Genomic DNA, 20587 nt, shown 5'->3' on the forward strand with positions numbered 1-20587 from the left:
AAAAAAATAATAATTAAGTGATATTCTTACATGTCTTCCTAATAAAAGTCTAAACAAACAGTCACTTACTTCTTTTTGCAGTACCTGACAAATTATCGAGCAAGTAATTCAGTAGCCTTCTTGTTCCATCTGGCTCCAGACAGAGGTTCAATATATCTTGGGTAAGTGGATTTCCTGAGGAAATTTTAAGTAGGTAAATTAAGATAATACAGTGTCTCAAACTTAGAAAAATTTATCAAAATAATCACCTAACACCACAAAAAATTAGCATATTATAACACTGATACATTACAGTTGCTAAAAACTTACCAAAATAAAAATATCACTTCTGAAATTTTTATATAAAAAATTTGTGGTTTTTAATTTGATTTTTTTAAAGATTTATTTTTTTTATGGGTATGGGTGTTTTGCCTGTATGTATGTCTGTGCATCATGGGCATGCCTATGCCTTTGGAGGCCAGAAGAGAAGAGCAAGATCCCCTGAAACTGGAGTTACAGATGGTTGTGAACCACGATGTACATGCTGGAAATTGAACCCGGGTCCTCTGAAAGAGCAGCCAGTGCTCTTAACCGCTGAGTCACAATGGATTAATGTTAATATAGAAGTAGTCTGTATCAACTCTGAACTGGAAGGATATACAACAGCAGCTTTCTCTGACATGAAATGGACTTAAACCTTCTGCAAAGTTGATGGCTGATAAAAACTACATACATACAAATTTGTATTTTTATTTTTTATTTACTTCTTTAACAGTTTTTATGATATACCAAAGAGACATGTAAGACTGTATACCTGATTCTGTACCTATCTTTTAGAAATATGAATGCAACTCTTAGAGACTTTATTCTGAAGTCTTCCTTTAGGAGACGGCTGTCTGTCCACACCTGCCCAGACTGGTGAAGAACCAATTACATTATAAAACATGCCCACGTCTTGACACACTGTAAAAATGTGACTGACTCCTAACTTACAACACTTCACAATGGTTCCTACTGCATTATTTGTGCTCTCTTCTCTACTTCCAACACTAATTAAGTATCCATAAATCAACTTTTTAAAAAAGAAACCCTCAAAAGTACAATTTTTTGTACCAGGATCAAATAAAAAACTTCTATTTACTAGGGAAATTTTCTTTCTTTCTTTCTTTCTTACTTTATGGGAAGCTGCACTCTGATTAGAATATAAGGGAAAAGCTATTTATGACATGATGAGAAAGCATGGTGTAAGTAATGCATCATCAAGACAGAAGCTAAGAAACAACAGACAGGTCAAGAGCAGCTAAGAATACAAAGCCAGCCAGCCTGGAGGTGAATGAACAGTCACAGGAACAGAACTACTACAGCAGAGCTGCAGCAACAGAGCCTGAGGTGACAACACTGCCTGCCAAAGCATCCCTAGTAAGAACTCGTACAGCTCTTTTGAAACTGTAAAGAAAATGAAATCTTACCTTTCAGGCTTAAAGTCTGCAACCGAAACAGTTTTCCCAGCTCAAAAGGTAGAACTCGTAACTGGTTGTAATTTAAATGGAGCTCCCTGTTGATATAAAATTTCCAGGAAGTCAGAAGACATAGTAATCTTAACCTTAACAGCTAAAATCAACAATGCTATTTCTAGGAAAGTATGTACCTAAGAATGACAAAGTTTTATACACTTTATTCCATTACCTAGACTTGGCCTTCCTATGTAGTTAAACAACAAACAAAACTGCCACAGACCAAAAACCATAAGAAACAAGAACAAAGTATGATACAAGCTTTATTTTTTTAAAAAGATTTATTTATGATGTATGCAGTGCTTTGCCTGCATACATGTCTACATGCAAGAAGAGGGCAGCAGATCTCATTACAGATGGTTGTGAGCCACCATGTGGTTGCTGGGAATTGAACTCAGGACCTCTGGAAGAGCAGGCAGTGCTCTTAACCCCTGAACCATCTCTCCAGCCCAACAAGCTTCAATTTTTAAAAGTTGTTAAATCCATGGATACATAAAATTACTCAACTGAAATACCACTATAGGCTAGAAACATAGTTTGCAAGTAGCAAAACAGTGCTAGTCTGGCACATGTGTGCTCCACTATACGTGCTTAAGATAGCAGAAAGGATTAAACAGCCCATGAGCCAGATCTCAAAGGTAAATCTGGGGGATTGGGGATTTAGCTCAGGGGTAGAGCACTTGCCTAACAAGTGCAAGGCCCTGGGTTCAGTCCTCAGCTATGGCAAAAACAAAAACATACACACACACACACACACACACACACACACACAAAAAAAAAAAAAAAAAAAAAAAAAAAAAAAAAAAAAACAACTTCTGGGCTGGAGAGATGGCTCCTTCCAGAGGTTCTGAATTCAATTCCCAGCAACCACATGGTGGCTCACAACCACCTGTAATGAGGTCTGGTGCCCTCTTCTGGCCTGCAGGGATACATGCAGGCAGAGCACTGCACACATAATTAATAAATAAACAAACAAATCTTTTTTTTTAAGGGAGTACATCTGTGAGGGTACTTCCAGAGAGGTTAAACTGAGGAAGACCCAGCCTCAGTATGGATAGTACCACCCCACAGGGCTAGGGATGTCTCAACTTCACTTCCTGACGGTGGATGCAATGTGATCAGCTGCTGTGCATTTCTGCTACCATGTCTTTCCCACCGAGATGGGACTGCATCCCCTCACACCATGAGGCAAATGAAACAGCTTCTCCTTTAAGCTGTTTCTGCTCAAGACTTTGGTCACAACAATAAGAAAAGTAGTTAACATGCAGCCACCATGAGGACTGTTCAATGAGCTTAAACGATGGTTGCAAAGTTGTAAACCTTTAATAGCTCTCCAAATTTACAAAAATTTCAGTGTAAAAGTAAAAGTTATATAAACAAAAGCTTAATGTTTTTTATAACCACAATACAAATATAAGAATCTTCAAAGAAAAAAGGCAACTAAGCCCCAACACCAAATGGAGACACTGTCAGGTTCCTGCATTAAATTTTACTAACCAGATTTTAGATGAAAAGAATGACTTCTACTATTCTGTTTCTTTAAATAAAAATTTTGGTTGCTTCTGAGAACTGAACAACAACAACAAAAAATCCAAATAACTGGTTCCTATTTATTTCCAAACACATTATAAGGGGTAAGAGGTTCTCTACTCCAGTTTGTTTCCAAGAATTAAAAATAATCATAGTAAATACTTAATAACTAAGCCAAGAAAAAGGCTTGTGTAAGAGCGATAAAGACAAAGAAACATCCATAAGGTCTTTAGTCCTGACACTAGAAGACAGCAGAAAAGCCATGGAAACCACTGTGCAAGAACAGGCACGCTGGATTCGGCTTTGTAGGTATGTAGATCTTATCTACCTTCAAAGGTTAAAAAACAAAAACAAAAGCAAAAAACAAAACACCCAGCAATTATGATTTGCTGAGAAATTAAAGCTGGGAAGAGTTAGCTGTTTTTTACTCCTCGTCACCCAACATCTCTAACCTTTGCCTTAGGTTCAAGATCACATAATTTACAAATGCCAAAGTAAGATTCCCAAAGGAACAGCATCGCTACAAATTCCATCCATGAGACTATAAGGCTTTTAAGCACAGTAACTAATTCTAGCTTTGTTCATGCCAAGGCTTTCCTACTATGGGCAACAGTGTTAATAACACTAGTAGAGGACCAGTGTCATTAAGGACGTTGGCATGACACCAACTGCTGGCCACGGGCAAGTACATCAAATAACCCAGTGCTTTACAGTGTTTAAAATGTTTTAGTTCAGACCAATGACTCACTGCAATGAACATTTTGTGGGTGAGGCTGACTGGACAAAAGCATTTTATTGCATGACACACCACAGCTTCCAATGCAACTAGGATGAATGGAGAGGTGGTAGAAAGATGGAGGAGGGGATTTTTATTGTTTTGCTTTTAATTATTTGGGGGGGGGGGTCTTTTGGGAGAGCATGCTACAGAGGTTGAGGAGTGGATATGGAGGGACTAGGAAGTCAATGGGATTGGGATGCATGATGTGAAATTCCCAAAGAATCAAGAGTTATGTTAAAAACAATTTTCTTTGGTTCAAAAATAAAATACATGACACAAAGCAGAGCAATAAAAAAACTAAGTAATAACAAGAAGTAGTAGTGTATACCTTTAATCCCTCATTTTAAGCATTCGGAAAAGAGACAAGTGGAGTTTGAGGCCAGCCTGGTCTACAGAGCTGAGGACAGTCAGAGATACACTAGAAACCCTGTCTCAGAAAAAACAATTAACAATAACAACAAAAAACCTAAGCAATGGACCTATTTAATTTTCATTATTGGACATTCAATTCTTACCAAAAATCTTTCAATAAAAGACACAGTTATGAATGGTGTTTCCTTTCTTTAAATATAAAATGGTGTTATTTCCTAACAAGATATATGCTACTTTTGTTTTGGGGGAACCTAAATGTCCATTACTGAGTCTGCATTGTCCAATACTGAGTCTGCATACCTGAGTGATACCACGTTTCCGAGTTCTGCCGGTAAACTCTGGATTTGGTTATGGGACAGGTCCAGATATACCAGATTGTGAAGCTTGGCAATTTCTGAAGGAATACAGGACAGGGAATTGTCACTCAGATACAAAGCTGTCAAGTGAGTTAGTGACCACAAAGATGAGCTTAAGCTTCTTACTTTTCCTGCAAGACAGAAAAAAAAAAAAAAAAAAAAAAAAAAGGGAGGATTATATAGTGATCTCCAAAATTTGGTCCATGTATGAAATACAATTCAGATGTTTTAATTAGGTATTTAAATTACTATTTAAAAAAGTTTAAGAAGGCTTAACAAGGAAGATTTTATCTATTTTAGAACAATTCACTGCATGCACTAAATAATTAACTCTAATTAGAATGAAACTAAAATTTAAACTTTTAGAGTGAAAAGTCAATACTTGAGACTATCTTCATTTTAAGAGCACACTGGAAAGAATTTATCCTTCAAATGATCTCAGCTATGATAAATGAAAATATGAATAATAATTCACAGCAATGCTAAATCCAGATTCTGGGTACTATGAAAGATAAGTTTATGTAAGACAAAAATCAAACACTAATTGAAAAACTGTTTATTCTATAAACTAGAAAATAGGAATTCTGCCTTTAAAAAAAAAAAGCTAAGGTATTAGGGACAAATTACTCAAGTGATAACTGCATCATATAAAAAAACAGAATCTGTGTCATGTGGGGCCTTCTAGGCAGTAAAGCCAGGTGTGGTGGTGTACGCCTTTAATTCTAACACTGGAGAGTCAAAGGCAAGCATACCTCTGGGAATTCCAGGCCAGCCTGGTATACACAGTGAGATCTTGTCTCAAAAAACAAAAACAAACAAGAAAAGAGAAAATCTGTATTGTTAATGCACAAGTGAAAATATCTGCCCAGAAACATTTCAGATACTAAGTCAAGCAATAAACACAGTACTTAGTAACTAAAACTACATCACCCTTTCAATGCAGTATTAAATCTACACTTAGGTATTTTGTGATTACAAGGTCAATAGTTTCTACAATCCATAAAAAACCTTCTCCATAATGTTTCAGACTTAATCTGAGAGAATGAAACAGACAGATGTAGTGAAAATACACCAACCTTTGAGAACCGACTACAGCCTAATGGCTGAAAAAGCAACCTTGAGACCTTCTAATCAAGGTAGGCTAATATTAAGCCTCAATTTGTTATCCTACCCGAAACCAATGTACCAGACACCAACCCAGGAGGACTGGGGAAACAAACAGGTGGCTTCTACTGTAGTCTCAGTGTACTTCCTGGGCAATATTTGCAAAACAGGAGGAGGGCGGGGGCAATCACAGCTAGAGCAGAGTAATCTCCTGAGCTCTAGAGACAAGAGCACTGACACTGTGGTGGTCAGAATTCAAGGAACAGTACAGAGAAACAAAGTGATCTTGGGTATGAAGAAGAACTTGGGTATTAACACTGGATGTGAAAAACTGCCTGAGCCAGAGAAGGAAATTCCCAAATGGCCACGGCCACACTGTTCCCAGCTACTGATGGGAGAACAAAATCCTTTCAACTTAGAAGGCATAGGATCAAAATTCAACTTCAGACTAATAACTGCTCTGGTCTCACCTAGAAAAGCTTAAGGCAAAGCCTCAAAAGAGTCAAACTGCTTTCCAGTAACTTCACTGCACATAACAACAATGCCCAAGGTTAGTTGGAGGAATACTCAAACATGCATCACCCAAAAAAGAAAAGCTTTCAGTTTCTGACACCAGTGAAAAAAATTACGAAGCATATAAACAAACAGGACAGCAAAAAAATCTATGAAGAAAACTCAATCAAAACTACAAAAGGGAGCAATAGATTACTGACATCATTATTCAGAATTGGGGGTGAGGGGTGAAATTAACAGCAGATTAGACACTGAAGAAAATTACTGTATTTGAAGGCAGGGCAAGAAAAACCTAAATACGTACATTCGCATCCTCATCCTCATTCTCTCTCTGAAAAAGCACAGCACTTCAGAAATATCTGGCACAACTTTTAACAGTGGAATGCATATGTAACTGGAGACCCCAAACAGAGATGCAGGAGACAGGAAAAAGTACAACAGGATAGCCATATATGAAAGAATGAAGATGAGGTGCTGGCGAGATGGCTTAGTGGTTAAGAGCACTGGCTGTTCTTCCAGAGGTCCTGTGTTAAATTCCTAGGACCCACAAGGTAGCTCAGAACCATCAAAAACTTAGTCCCAGAAAATATGATGTCCTTTTTTGGCCTTCTTGGGCACAGATACAATGTCATACACAAAAATTTTGTAAGTTAAAAAAAAAAAAAAAAAAAAAAGCTAGACCCTTACTTCACATCATATACAAAACTCAAAAGCATGCAAAATTTGAGAATGTAGCTCAGTGATAAGGTACCTGTCAAACATGCATGAAGCCCTGAATTTAATCCCCAGTGTGTGGGGAAGCACACAAAACTGAAAGTCTGCAGGGCCATGGACTAGACAATGACACTGCAAAAGCACAAGCTAAACAAATTTTGATTCATTAAAATATTTTGAGCTTAGGGGTAGTGGTAGCACACACCTTTAATTACCACACTCAGGAGGCAGAGGCAGTTGGATCTCTGTGAGTTTGAGGCCAGTCTGGTCTACAGCAAGTTCTAGAACAGCCAGAGCTACACAAAGAAACCCTGCCTAGAAACACAAAACAAGCAAAAAAATCTTTTGTGCTGCTAGTGGAAATGTAAAATGGTCCAGACATTTAATTAGCATGGCAGTTCCTTAAAAAGTTCAATATGGAGTTAATATATGAGCAGCCAGTTATCTCTTAGGTATATACTCATATGTCCACATATAAATGATTACAGAAGAATGTTTTAAGACTTAAAACTGGAAACAATCTAGATGCCTATGATTAGATAAATGGATAAATAAAATATGGTATGCTCATTCCCACACAATATTATATGCAAAACAAGTATGTGCTAGAATAAGGACCAACCTTAAAAATACTCTTTAAGTGAAAGAACTGGTGATAAGAGATCACATATCGTATGAAATGTCCAGAATAGTAAAACACCACCAAGAGGGAAGAGTAATACTTATTGGAAGGGATGCTAAGGGGAACGGAAAAATGAATGCTAGTAAATACAGAGTTCTCAAACTGAGATAAACACTGCACAAATCTATAACTACACAAAATTCAATAAAAGTTCACTTTAGGTTGATGAATTATATATATGATGCAAGAATTGTATTTCAAGCTGTTATAAGAAAAAGAGAAAGGGAGGCAGAAAAATGTTACTTATGCAAAGAAAACTATTAACCCAGTGTGGTGGTTAATCTTGACAGTCAATTTGATGGAATTTAGAATCACTATGGAAACAAATCTCTGGATATGTCTCTCAAGGATTATCTAGATTAGGTTAGCTGAGATGGGAAGTGGATGGTACCATTCTATGCTTGAGGTCTCAGACTGGAAAAGAAACAGCAGCATTCACAGCTCTCTGCTTCTTGCCTGTCTTCTGCTCCTGACACTAGATGCTCCCAATCATGATAGACTGTATTTCCTGAATCTGAAAGCCAAAATAAACCCTCTCTTCCTTTAGGTTGCCTTTTCCAGGTATTTTTGACATAGCAATGAGACATGTAACTAATACACCAACTGACACAAAAAGCTCAGTAAATTCCAAAAGAGACTAGCAGAAGGGGAAGTTGGGAAGAAGGAAAGGGAGACAGAGGGAGAATATGAACGAAAATGTCTTCATGGAAGCCCATCACTATGGAGAGTGAATATATATCACTGATAATAAATGAAAGCTAATTATTAAGATTTCTCTAAACAGATAAATTATTATTTTTAACAACAAAAATATTCAGAAAAAGAAAACTGTATGAAACACAACAGTAATCAAATGGCTTAAAATAAATAAGACAAAAATATAAAAGGTAGCCATATGGGAAAAAATTACATTTCACAAAGAACAAAGACAAAGTGTCAGTAAATGTCTACTTATAGAAAATGACTGGAGCACAGTTTTTAATGTACTAGGGGGAGGATCCTTTCAATGCAGTATAAATACAGGTTTTCAAGTGAAGACAATTTTCTGTTTTGGTAGAGGGAAGCGGAAAGAATTTACTGACAGTAGCTCTGTAAGGTAGAAATCTCTTTAGGCAGTATAAAAACAGTATTACCAGATGGAAATTTATCAGAAATACAAGCTATACACCTCTACTGAGATTTTCAGATTTGGAATTATTGGCATACAGACATTACCAATGAAATTCCTAATCTGATAATCCAAAATGTTCCAAAATCTGAAATTTTAAAACATGGATACTAAGTTTTGGATCTCAGATCCTTCAGACTACGAATGCTCTTATCTGTAGTAAATAGATGGACAAATGTAACAGACAAACTTCTAAAAATATTTTAAATTTCTCTATAACACAAGACTAATGTCAGGTGTGATAGCACATGTCTACAATACTGTCATTTGAAAGGTGAAGGCAGAGGTTAAGCATTTAATATCCTCAGCTGTAAGTTCAAGGCCAGTCTGACTATCTCAAAATGAACTAATATGAACTATTTTAAAGCAAAATTAATAGATTTCTCAAAGATGAGAAAGTGCAGTGTGAGGTTCTAACACAATATAGAAAGTGGCATATTGACAATGTACACTAAAATAAGTCAAACATTCACACACCCATTTATTTCAAAAAGAGGAAAACAAAATATAAAACAGAATGGGGTAATTAAAAACCAGTAAGATGGTGGCCTTGAGATCTAACCAGTCACATTAAAATGTCTAAATAGCCTCCAGTAACATACACTAATGACCAGTTTGCATGTTTTAAAAGACCACCTTACATGCCACAGTCAAGAAATGCATTTTAACTATAACTAAATAGGGATGAGAGTACAAGAATGCTAACACCAGTGAGAAGAGCGCTGGAGTAGCCAAAGGAACCAAAGGACCAAATCCTATCACAATAAAGAAAGTCAACTCAATCAGGAGTACAAACTCCTAGACATTTATGGGACTGCTAATGAAGTTGTGAAAGCACTTTGGCAAAACTTCATGTAAGGACAAAGAAATCCAATCCAGATTTCAGAACCCTCCTCTCAATTAACAAGACAAGAAGGATATGAGCATGCTGCCAACTCTACCAACTTAACTTCACGACTTACATCAAGTGTAGATAGAATGTTTACTAGACAAGATTCGTAACTCAAAGAGATTAAAATAATGTTTTCTGTCAAAATCATGTTGGGATTAAACTTAGAAATTGGTAAAGACACCTAGAAAATGCTAGAAACTACCTCACTGGTCAAAAGCAAATTAGAAGACTAACTGAAAACTACTCTGTATTGAAAGAAAAGAAATATAAGTTTCAAATCAATGAAGGGATGGATTTGGCTTCTGTATTAATGAACTAGAAAAGAAGAAATTTAATCCAAACCTGAACGAGTAAACCAATGAACCAACAGCTAATGCTTTTGTAAAGTAAAAAAATACACATTTTACACACACACACACACACACACACACACACACACACACACACACACACACTAACCAGAAACAAATGAGTCTGAGACTAGCACAGGCTACAGTGAGACCTTGTCTTGGGGGTGAGGGTGGGGGTAGAATCACACAATTCTGTTAAGAGTAAAGCCCACAAGCCACTGGGTTCAATCTCCAGTCATGTAGAAAAAAGGAAAGAAATGTGTCATGAAATGAAATCCCAGAAGTTTACAGTGGCTTTAACAATCATTTCCAAACCAGGAAAGCATTTAAGCTGTCCAAGTAGAAACTGGATGATATAAGTGCTCCAATTAGGCACTGGCATGCTAAAAGTGAACACCTACTCACACAGCCTTGAATACTAAGTGGAAAAAGCTACATTTTTTTATATATCACACCAGTAGGACATGATTATGTTCAGGTCACAAGCACTCTGCCCTCATGAACAGACTGATGTCATACTGAGAACAAATTTATGAAAGTTTGGCCTCTTCTCAATCTCACACACTCTTACCATCATCCCATGCTTTCACATATTCTTTGTATAGCAAAGGCCCTCACCAGATGCAGCCCTTTGATCTCAGTCTTCTCAGCCTCTAAAAAGTAGTGCTCAACCTGTGAGTCTCAGTGCCCTTGGCAGTCAAAGGACCCTTTCACAAGAGTCGTCTGAGACCACTGGAAAAACTAGATATTACAGTACAATTCACAACAGTAGCAAAATTATAGTTATGAAGTAGTAATGAAAATAATAATCTGGTTGGAGGTCACCACAACATGAGGAACTGTATTAAAGGGTTATAGCATTAGGAAGGTTGAGAACCACTGCTCTAGACTCTGAAGCTATAAAGCAACTTTGAACTGTTCACTATATGCCACTGTGCTAAGGTGCCCATGAGACATGGAGGGAGAGGGGGAGGGGAGGGGAGGGCAAGAAAGGAAAGAAAACTATTTCAAAACAGTCTCAAGAGTTTCAAAAGTTTAAAAATATACTACCATTTAACCAGTTACTTACACCAGAGAAACAAAAGCTACTAGTAGCCTTATTTGTAATGGTCAAATACCACAAATAGCCCTATATATTCAACAGCTTAACGAATACTAATGCTGCTATACCATGCAATAGACTACTACTCCATTAAAAAATAAATCAATCAAATGAAAATCAATACAAATGAACTTCAAAATAAGTATGAGTAAGTAGAAGAAGAGCAAGTCAAAACAAAAAGTACACATTGAAGGTGAGGATGTACCTCAGTTGGCAGAGTGCTTACCTGGCAATGCATGTAGTCCTGGGTTTGATTCCCAACGCTAACATACATACGCGCGCGTGCGTGCGTGCGTGTATACACCAGGTATATAGTGCATGTGTGTGTATGTATATACACCAGGTATATAGTGCATGTGTGTGGCTCGTCCCAGAACGAAGGACACAGGGACAGAAAGATAAAAAATTTAATTTAAAGTCATCCTTGGCTACATAGCAAGTTCAAGAACAGCCAAGGCTATACAAAAACCTGACTACCAAAAAAATTTAAACAACAAAAGCCATATTGGTGTCAGTTATATAAATCTATAAAACACAAATCTAGTATAGAAATGAGGGAAGAAGCTTCACTTTAATCCCAGCACTCGGGAGGCAGAGGCAAGTGGATCTCTGTGAGTTCAAGGCCAGCATAGTCAACAGAGTGAGTTCCAGGACACCCAGGGCTACACAGAGAAACCCTGCCTTGAAAAATAAAAAATTAAAAAGAAATGAGGGAACATATGTAGAAAATGGCCCAGAAACAAAGGAAGGATCATAGATTCTCAGGAATGATGGGTGCACTAAAAGGCGTACCTACAGGTCAGAAAGTTTCACATTATTACAATATATATAAATGCTGATTTTAAAAAACTTATTTTTAATTATGTATATGTGAGTGGGTTTCTGTGTAGACATGCAGATGCTGGCAAAGGCCAGAAAAGGGTATCCAATCCCATGCAGCTGCAGTTGCAGTTCTTTCTGAACCACCTGATGTGAGTGCTAGGATCTGTACTTGAGGTCCTCTACAAGGGCAAATGTCCCCAAGCCATTTCTCCAGCCCCCATGCATGCTCATTTTTGCGTATCAATTACACTTTGGTAAAATTGTGACGACCTTGATCCAAGAACATAGTTACATAGAAACTGTACTTAAATCTCAGCCTATTTTGAGTCGGTTAAGAGCCACATTGTAATAAATGACTTCACTCTAAAGTTCCCAGAATATTTTATGGCTAAATATCAGGAGACAGGAAGAATTATTGTTCCCTGAAATCAGATGGTGGTGATTAGAAAGCTAAGAGACTATATATAATTAATGAACCTACCAAGAAATCCAAATAACTAAACTATGCATTTATAAAGATTCTGGAAAAAAAAGTCTAAACATCTGACATTCTAGAAGAAACAAGAATTACAGTTGATTCTGTGATTAACTCAAATCAGTCATTCAGATATATGAGAAGCAGACAAAAAGAAGTTACCTAATAATGCACACATTCACAGCAGTTCAGTAAGGTTTGCCTGCAAACAAACCAACCCTAAGGGACTAGGCATAGTGAACCTATCAAGAAATAAAAGTAATTTAACTAGCCCGCAGATTAACAAAAAAAGAGAAAAAGTTCAAGCATGACAAAGGACATTCCTGTTAGCATATGAAGTGCATATTAACCAATAGTTTGTGTATGTAATAATCAATAAATAGAAGCCCCTACACTGGTATCTCAAAAAGGCCTGGAACAAATACAGCTGTTGAACACTACAGGTATACCTCAAAAGCAGGTAATCAAAACACTTCCAACTACAACGGGAAGATAGGAAAGTACCTTGATATCTTCAGGCAGAATTTTTTATATACATGTAATTTCAGATTCCTATAGCAAGAGTTTGTTGGTAGTGGGCAAAAAGTCCTACCCCTAGGCAAGAAGCTACTGGCATTAGATTGCTGCCAGGTAAGGGAAAGTCAGTTTTCTATCAACCACATTCCAGGGCAAGGCTCACATTCGGGAGTAACTGGCCAACACAAACTGAACTCCATGTCTTTTTGTTTATTTTTTAAGAGAAAGAAAGAGAACATGAAGTTGGGCAGGTAGGGAGGTAGGAGAAGACCTGGGAGGAGTTAGGTATAGGGAGTGATCACAAAGGTATTACATAAATTTAAAAATAAAAATAATTTTAAAGCAACAACATTGCTGTTGGCCCACTGCCACACTGGAGAACAACAAAGGCAACAAAGGTAGGCCAGAAACCCTGGAAAGCTGGGAAGCACAGGAAGGTATGAAGGGGATCCTCTTCAGTATCAGTTCCAGAATCACAAACAGCAGCTAAGAAGTAAACTGAAAGCAGATGCTGAGGCCAACAGAATCCCAGCACCCACATGGCAGCTCACACCTGTCTGTAACTCCAGTTTCAGGGGACCCTGACACCTATGGCAAGAACACATAAAAATAAAATAAAATATATTAAAGAGGAGGCACATTTGGGCAATGTAGTTCTGTAGAACACACTTAACATGCTTGAGGCCCTGGACTTAATCTCCAAAGTGAAAACACAAGAGTGAGAGAGACATCTGATTAAAGACTTGTATAAGTTCTTGTTGCTAACAAAGCAATTTAAGGGAAGAATGCGTTTGTTCTGGCTTATTGTTCCAGCCCAGTGGTTTTCAATCTTCCCAGTGATGTGACTCTAATACAAGTCCTCATGTTGTGCTGACGCCCAACCATAAAACTATTTTTGTTGCTACTTTATTTTTAACTTAATTTTGCTACTGTTATGAATTGTAAATATTTTTGGACATAGAGATTTGTCAAAGGGGTCATGACCCACAGCTTGAGAGCCACTACTCTATAGGCTCATTCCAACACAATAGGAAAGACATGGTAGCAGACAGAAAAGGCATGGTGGCAAAAGCAAGAAGCCAGCATCAACTTCTAGGAAAACAGAATGAACAGAAAATAGAACCAAGCTAGATATAGATAGCCTCAAGGCCCTTCCCCAATGACCTACTTCTCCAGCAAAACTCCCCAACTAAAGTCTATAAAACTAAAGACAAAAGTATTTAAACACAGGAACCTAAAGGAGGACATTTCACATTTAAACCACAACAGAGCTGGTATTTATAATATATGGAGATCTATTAAAAGCTAAACAACAAAGAAAAAAAACAATTAAAAATGGTCAAAAGATCTGAACAGATACTTTATCAAAGAAAAGGTATCAATGACAAGCATATGAAAAGGAAACTCAACATTGTACGTCTTTAAGAAACTGCAAATTTAAAAGGAGATAACCACCATATTACACCATTACAATGGCAAAACTCAAAGCCCTGAGGACACTAAATCCTAAGAAGGCTATAAAATAGGAATTCTTTTCACTCTGGTGGAAACACAGTGAAAACATTTGAGCAGTCTCTCATAAAAACCAAGCATACTCTTAGCATATGAGCAACAACCATGCTTCCTTGGTCCTTAGCAAAACCTACAGGCAGATGTTTGGAGTAGCAATATGCAAAAATACCAAACATGGATGAACCTGAGATATTCTGATATAGGATATTAACAATGGGAGAAGCCTGTTGCAGGCAGGGACACAGGAACTTGAGACTTCACTCAGTTTTGCTGGGAAAGTTTTTCCAAGCCTCAAAACAATAAGGTGGAGAACAACTGAGGCAGACACCTGGTGTCAACCTTTGGCATATACACTTACATAAAGACACAGACACAGTTTTTCTTTCCTACACAATATGTGTATCAGTGTGGTCGTTTGAATGAGAATGGCCCCAAAGACTCATACTTGAATGTTTAGGGAGGGGCATTTAGGAGGTGTGGCCTTGTTGGAGGAAGTGTGTCACTGGAGGTCAGCTTTAGGGTTTCAAATGCCCAAGCCAGGCCCAATAGCTCCTTCTCTTCCTGCTGCCTGCCAATCTGGATTCAGAACTCTTAGCTACCTCTCCAGCACCATGTCTATCTGAGTGTAGACTAAACCTCTGAACGGTAAGCCAGCCCCAATTAAATGTTTTCCTTTATAAGAGCTGCTGTGGTCATGGTATTTCTTCAAGTAATAAAAACCCTAACTAGGGCAATCAGGCAATAAAATGTAAATGGAAAAATGTCTCTTTTTAGAAATGTATCTCAGCTAATGAAAAAAATTACAGAAAAGAATCCATACTGCAATTCTCAAAGAATTAATGGCTTTGGCCAATAAACAGCAATAGGAAAGCTTTCAGGTCTTACATTGCTCCTAAAGAAAAGACACTGTAGTCGGGCGGTGGTGGCACACTCCTTTAATTCCAGCACTGGGGAGGCCAGCCTGGTATACAGAGTTCCAGGACAGGCTCCAAAGCTACAGAGAGAAACCTTGTCTGGAACCCCCCGCCCCCAAAAAAAGAAGAAAGAAATAAAGAAAAAAGGAAGGAAGAAAAAGCACTATACCATCTGCATAACGCCACCTATGAGAAACCACCTTATATCCTGTCCAAAATTAAACCTCAGGTCTGATCTACACTCTGGACTCAAGTGCCCATCTGCAGAAAAAACCCAAAATGAACATACTCAGCTTTTGAGTTTGCAATCTGAAAAACAGAAGCTGGGAAAACAAAGTTCTTGATTGTCAACACATAAACTTCAAGGAAAACAAATTTGCAGGAGGACACTGTAATAAAAAAAAAAAAAGATACTAGATAAAGAGAAGGGAGGAGCTACTCTACAATGCTTAAATACACGTAATTAAACCCTATCAGACAGACTGGGGATGTAGCCTGATATGAGTGCTAGCAACCAAACTTCAGTCCTCTGGAAAAGCAGCCAGTACTCTGAACCACGGAGCCATCACTCTAGTTTCCTAGAGAACTTTTAAATATACTGTCTTTAAGTTATGACGGTTGGGCGGTGGTACCACAGGCCTTTAAACACAGCACCTGGGAGGCAGAGGCAGGCAGATAGGATCACTGTGAGTTTGAGGCCACCCTGACATACAAAACAAGTTCCCGGACAGCCAGGGCCACACAGAGAAACCCTGTCTCTACAAAGAAAAAAGGAAAAAAGAAAAAGAGAGAAACTTATGCTAAATCATCTCTATGAAAACAGTCTCCGCATTAGGACTTTAACAAGACTGTTTCCACATACAAGCTTTTCCATTACAGACCAAGACAACAAAGTGATTATATTAATAAAACCCTAAAACCCAGTCCCTATCCTTAAGAGTTATGACATCTTAGGAAGTAATAGGAAGAGCATGCATAAGCAGAATTAAGTAAGGCAGTCAATGAGATTCAAACTGATTCAAATACAACTGTTGCTTTTTTATATTAGTATTAGAAAACCTAATTTTCTACCATATTTTTAATCTCTATACCATAAATTCATGCTTCCACGTCTTACCACTTATTTCAAGCTCTGCCCAATGTGATTTCTTTCCATTTGCTGCTTCTTCAGAGGACATAATTGTATACATCCTCCGAGGGTCAGGGGGCTCGTATTTTTCTTTGGGCATGCCTGTTAAATAAATGAAGAAAAGAAACCAATCAGTACATAATGAAGAACCAAATAAATAAAAATATCATTTTTAAAAAGCAGACACCTATATTAGGATCATTAAATAGGATTTGATACCAAAAAGAACTAGGAATTTCCAAGTAGAAATGGCAATTTTTAGTTCCAGGACACAGTTGATTAAATCTAGGAAGATAATAAAGATGTGATAGTTGAAGAAAATATAGCCGTTAGCTTGAAAAGGATTTCACTGGCCAAATAGAAGAAAATCTGAACATCCTATGAGTAACTACAACTGAATCAATATAAACTGTATGAATTCATATTTTTAATGTCTTTTACATTTATCTATGTATATGTGCACACACACATGCTCATGTGCACACACACGTGCCATGCATGTGGAGGCCAGAGGGAAACTTGCAGAAGACACACTCTCCTACCATGTGGGTCCCAGCAAATCATGCCTTCATGCATTATGTCCACACCGCATACACTGGCTGTCCTTTGTCACTTAGTAGTTTAGAATATACAGTCACAGTATCATAGTGCCTATATTTATTTTAAGTACCTTTTTTTTTTTTCTGGTTTCTCGAGACAGGGTTTCTCTGTAGCTTTGGAGCCTGTCCTGGACTAGCTCTGTAGACCAAGACTGGCCTCGAACTCACAGAGATCCACCTGCCTCTGTCTCCTGAGTGCTGGGATTACAGGTGTGCGCCACCACCCCCGGCCTTAAGTACCTTATTTACTAACATCCCCAGATACAAGAATGATGCTCAGAACTTAGAAAGCAAAGAGACATAGTAAGGTTGTTTTCTTTGACTTAAAATGTAAAAGTTCTTAACTTAAGGAAAAATAAATTCCTGCTAGCTTTGCAGTTATCTGTTACTAATCTATTATGCTTAATTTAGAAATTAAGCCAGGCGGTGTTGGTGCACGCCTTTATTCCCAGCACTCAGGAGGTAGAGCCAGGTGGATCTCTGAGAGTTTGAGGCCAGCCTGGTCTACAGAGCAAGATCCAGGACAAGAACCAAAACTACACAGAGAAACCCGGTCTCGGAAAAAAAAAAAAAGAAAAAAAGAAATTAAACATTATGGAAAGTATGTATATATGGAGTAGGCATAATATACACAGGATTTGGTACTATTAAAGCTTTAGGATCCACTGAGCATTTTAGAATGTACTCCACTATCATATGGGAAAACTTCTATACTCTCGATAAGCCACTTATATCCTCTTCAGTGTATCCACCTAACCGCTAGTATCTGTACTTGGGGACACTGAGTAAAATAAGCATTACTTGAACACTAGTCACTGTGGTACCATAATAGTTCATCTAATATGCCAGACCAAATGATTAAGGGGCAAGTAGTATATACAATACGAATACACTGGAAAAAGGCATGGTTCATTTCCTGTTGCGGAAAAGCACAAGTATTTACCATGCAATCCAATAGAAATGGATTGTGACCGCTAAAGCTTATGAATTTATGCTTATTTCTATAATTTTCCCTTATTATTTTTGGAATAAGACTGACCACAGACAACTGAAACTTCAGAAAAAGAAACTACCAACAACACAAAGTTCTTTGTAAGACAGATAGTTGTAAATATGGTACAAGAAATATATAACATGAATCTAGGACATCTTTCAGTGACAAAAAGCAAAACTAATGGGGCTTTCATGTCAACACTACACAGAACTAGCTAAAAGTTTATACTGATCATGGTAATAATTTAGTAAAAAAGAATCACAATTATAATAGACTAAAGTACAATCAATAAAATATGAGTTCCTCAAAGGAAGAATACCAAAACAAGAGGGATTAACATACTACATGTCCTACAGAAAAGCATAATGTAGAAGATGAAATAATAGCAGAGCTACTACTACAATAACCATCGGGCAAAGAGAAGAGGGAGGGGGCGGGAGAAGGGAGAGGGTAAGCAGCAGAGAGCAGCATGCAAACTAGTCACTGATACAGAGCCCTGTCTGTTCTTCCACAGGACCAGGGTTTAATTCCCAGCACCCACATGGTGGCTCACCTCTATCTGTAACTCCTGTTCCATCAAATCTAATGGCCCCTCTGGCCCCTGAGGCCACCAGGCACATAAGTGGTGCAAAAACATATATGAAGGCAAAATACACATACATATTAAATTAAATAGCCAGGGCAACATAGAAAACCCTGCCTCAAACAGACGAAATAGCTAATAATACAAATGAAAGGATTAAAAGTCAACACTATAATGTACAAGTTATAACAATTTTGTAACTCCTAATGAACATTACTCAGGCAAGGAATTTAAGCTAAGTTAAAACCATTAGCACTGAAAAGAATGCTAAGGTAACACTACCACAGGACTTTTAGAGCATAAACTAGAAAAATATTCAGCAGAGAAATAAACTGTTACACACCTCCTTATCAATCATAGAAATCTTAACATCAGAGAACCACAGGCATCAGGTGACTTAATGCTATGAACTATGAATGTTTACCTTGACTGAAAACAAGGATTTGGCCAGATGATATCTCAAGAGCAATTCCTTACTCCTTCCCTGTAGCCCAGAAATAAATTTTTACAAAGGTCCAAAAACAATATGATAAAGGATGAACTATGCCTTCTTAAGGGAGATTTCTTTCTACAACCACTCATTCATGAAATATTTGCTTAGAATTTTTATTGTGTCAATCACTGAATCAGGTATTAGGAATGAAAACTAAATGAGAAAGCTTTAACCTACAAAGAAAAGCAAAAATATAGCAGCAATGCAATCATACTCTAGCCCTTTATTTTTACTGCTTTATTTCTTCTAAATGATATGCACTTTTAGGATTACAATTGACCTATATACCACTATTAAATTATTCTTCCTACAGCTGAGTTCTACCTAATTTACACTACATTAAAAAGCCATCCTTCATTGCATATACTTCTGACTCTAAAATGACAAAGCTTAACTAGAGTTAACTTCTGATCCTATGTCAGCTTTAAACTAAGGATCTATGGCATCTCCTCTACTCCTCCTTCTGATCTGTTGCAATGGGAATGTAGCTCTGTGGTAGAGTACCATTCCATCTTTTGCACTGCAAAAAAAAAAATCTACATCTTATAAAATAATCCAAATTCCATAGGTTATTACTCAGAATTCCCAACCTTTTTTCCCCCTGTTGTTGTTGGTGGTGGGTGTTGGTAAGACAGGGCTTCTCTGTGTAGCCCTGTGGTCCCAGAACTCACTTTGTAGACCAGCCTGTCCTCCAACTCAGAGATCAGCCTGCCTGTGCCTCCAAAGTGCTGGGATTAAAGGTGTATGCCTCATCACCTGGCTACCTTAGCTTTTCAACTTCTGTCCCAATACTTCTCTTTGTGCTTTTTGACAGAGCCAGCAAACAGACATCTTTCAAATACGCCCCACTTTCACCTCCAAAATATTAAGTTCTGCACACAAATTCTAGCTATTATTTCTAAGGTTAACTGGTGGGTCACAAACTGTTTTCCTACAACACAGAACCATGGGTACTCTCATCAAACAAGATTAGACAAAACAATAACAGAGTTCTGTTGAATATCCTTCAAAGAACATTCCTAAAGATTTATTTTCATTTACGTGCATGCAGAAATGCCTGCACATATGTTTGTGCACCACATCCATGTGTATGTAGTACCTGCAGAGAACAAATGGAGGTGCTGGACCCCCTCAAATTAGAGTTATAGGTGGTTGTAAGCCACTATATGGGAGCTGGGAACCAAACCCTAGTCCTCTTTAAGAACAAGTGCTCTCCAGCCCTATTTGTTTGTAGGCAGATTCTAGATATATAGCCCTAGCTGGCCTAGATATCACTATGCAGACCAGATTAGCCTTGAACTCAAGAGAACCATCTGACTCTGCTGGGATTAAAGAAGTCCACCACAATGAACACCCTTAAGATTTATTCATTTTCCGCCGGGCAGTGGTGGCGCACGCCTTTAATCCCAGTACTTGGGAGGCAGAGGCAGGCGGATCACTGAGTTCGAGGCCAGCCTGGTCTCCAAAGCAAGTTCCAGGAAAGGCTCAAAGCTACA

At 37.8% G+C, this 20587-nt stretch overlaps 1 protein-coding gene across 2 annotated transcripts in view; it reads right to left on the reverse strand.

The window, feature by feature from the left end:
- Cnot6 (CCR4-NOT transcription complex subunit 6) overlaps positions 1 to 20587 on the reverse strand; it is a 38542-nt gene that overhangs the window by 8087 nt on the left and 9868 nt on the right. The window contains exons 2-5 of one of the 2 annotated variants that reach the window (XM_036196410.1): positions 16411 to 16524; positions 4474 to 4660; positions 1449 to 1534; positions 85 to 174 (exon numbers count right to left, since the gene is read on the reverse strand). In XM_036196410.1, the coding sequence (XP_036052303.1) occupies positions 85 to 174; positions 1449 to 1534; positions 4474 to 4660; positions 16411 to 16522 (475 nt within the window). In that variant the 5' untranslated portion in view covers positions 16523 to 16524. Of the gene's footprint in view, positions 1 to 69; positions 175 to 1448; positions 1535 to 4473; positions 4661 to 16410; positions 16525 to 20587 lie in introns of both variants that reach the window. The other variant, XM_036196409.1, reaches the window with a different exon arrangement.

Source organism: Onychomys torridus, chromosome 8 (genome assembly GCF_903995425.1).
Source record: "Onychomys torridus chromosome 8, mOncTor1.1, whole genome shotgun sequence".
In the NCBI taxonomy this organism is placed as follows: Eukaryota; Metazoa; Chordata; class Mammalia; order Rodentia; family Cricetidae; genus Onychomys; species Onychomys torridus.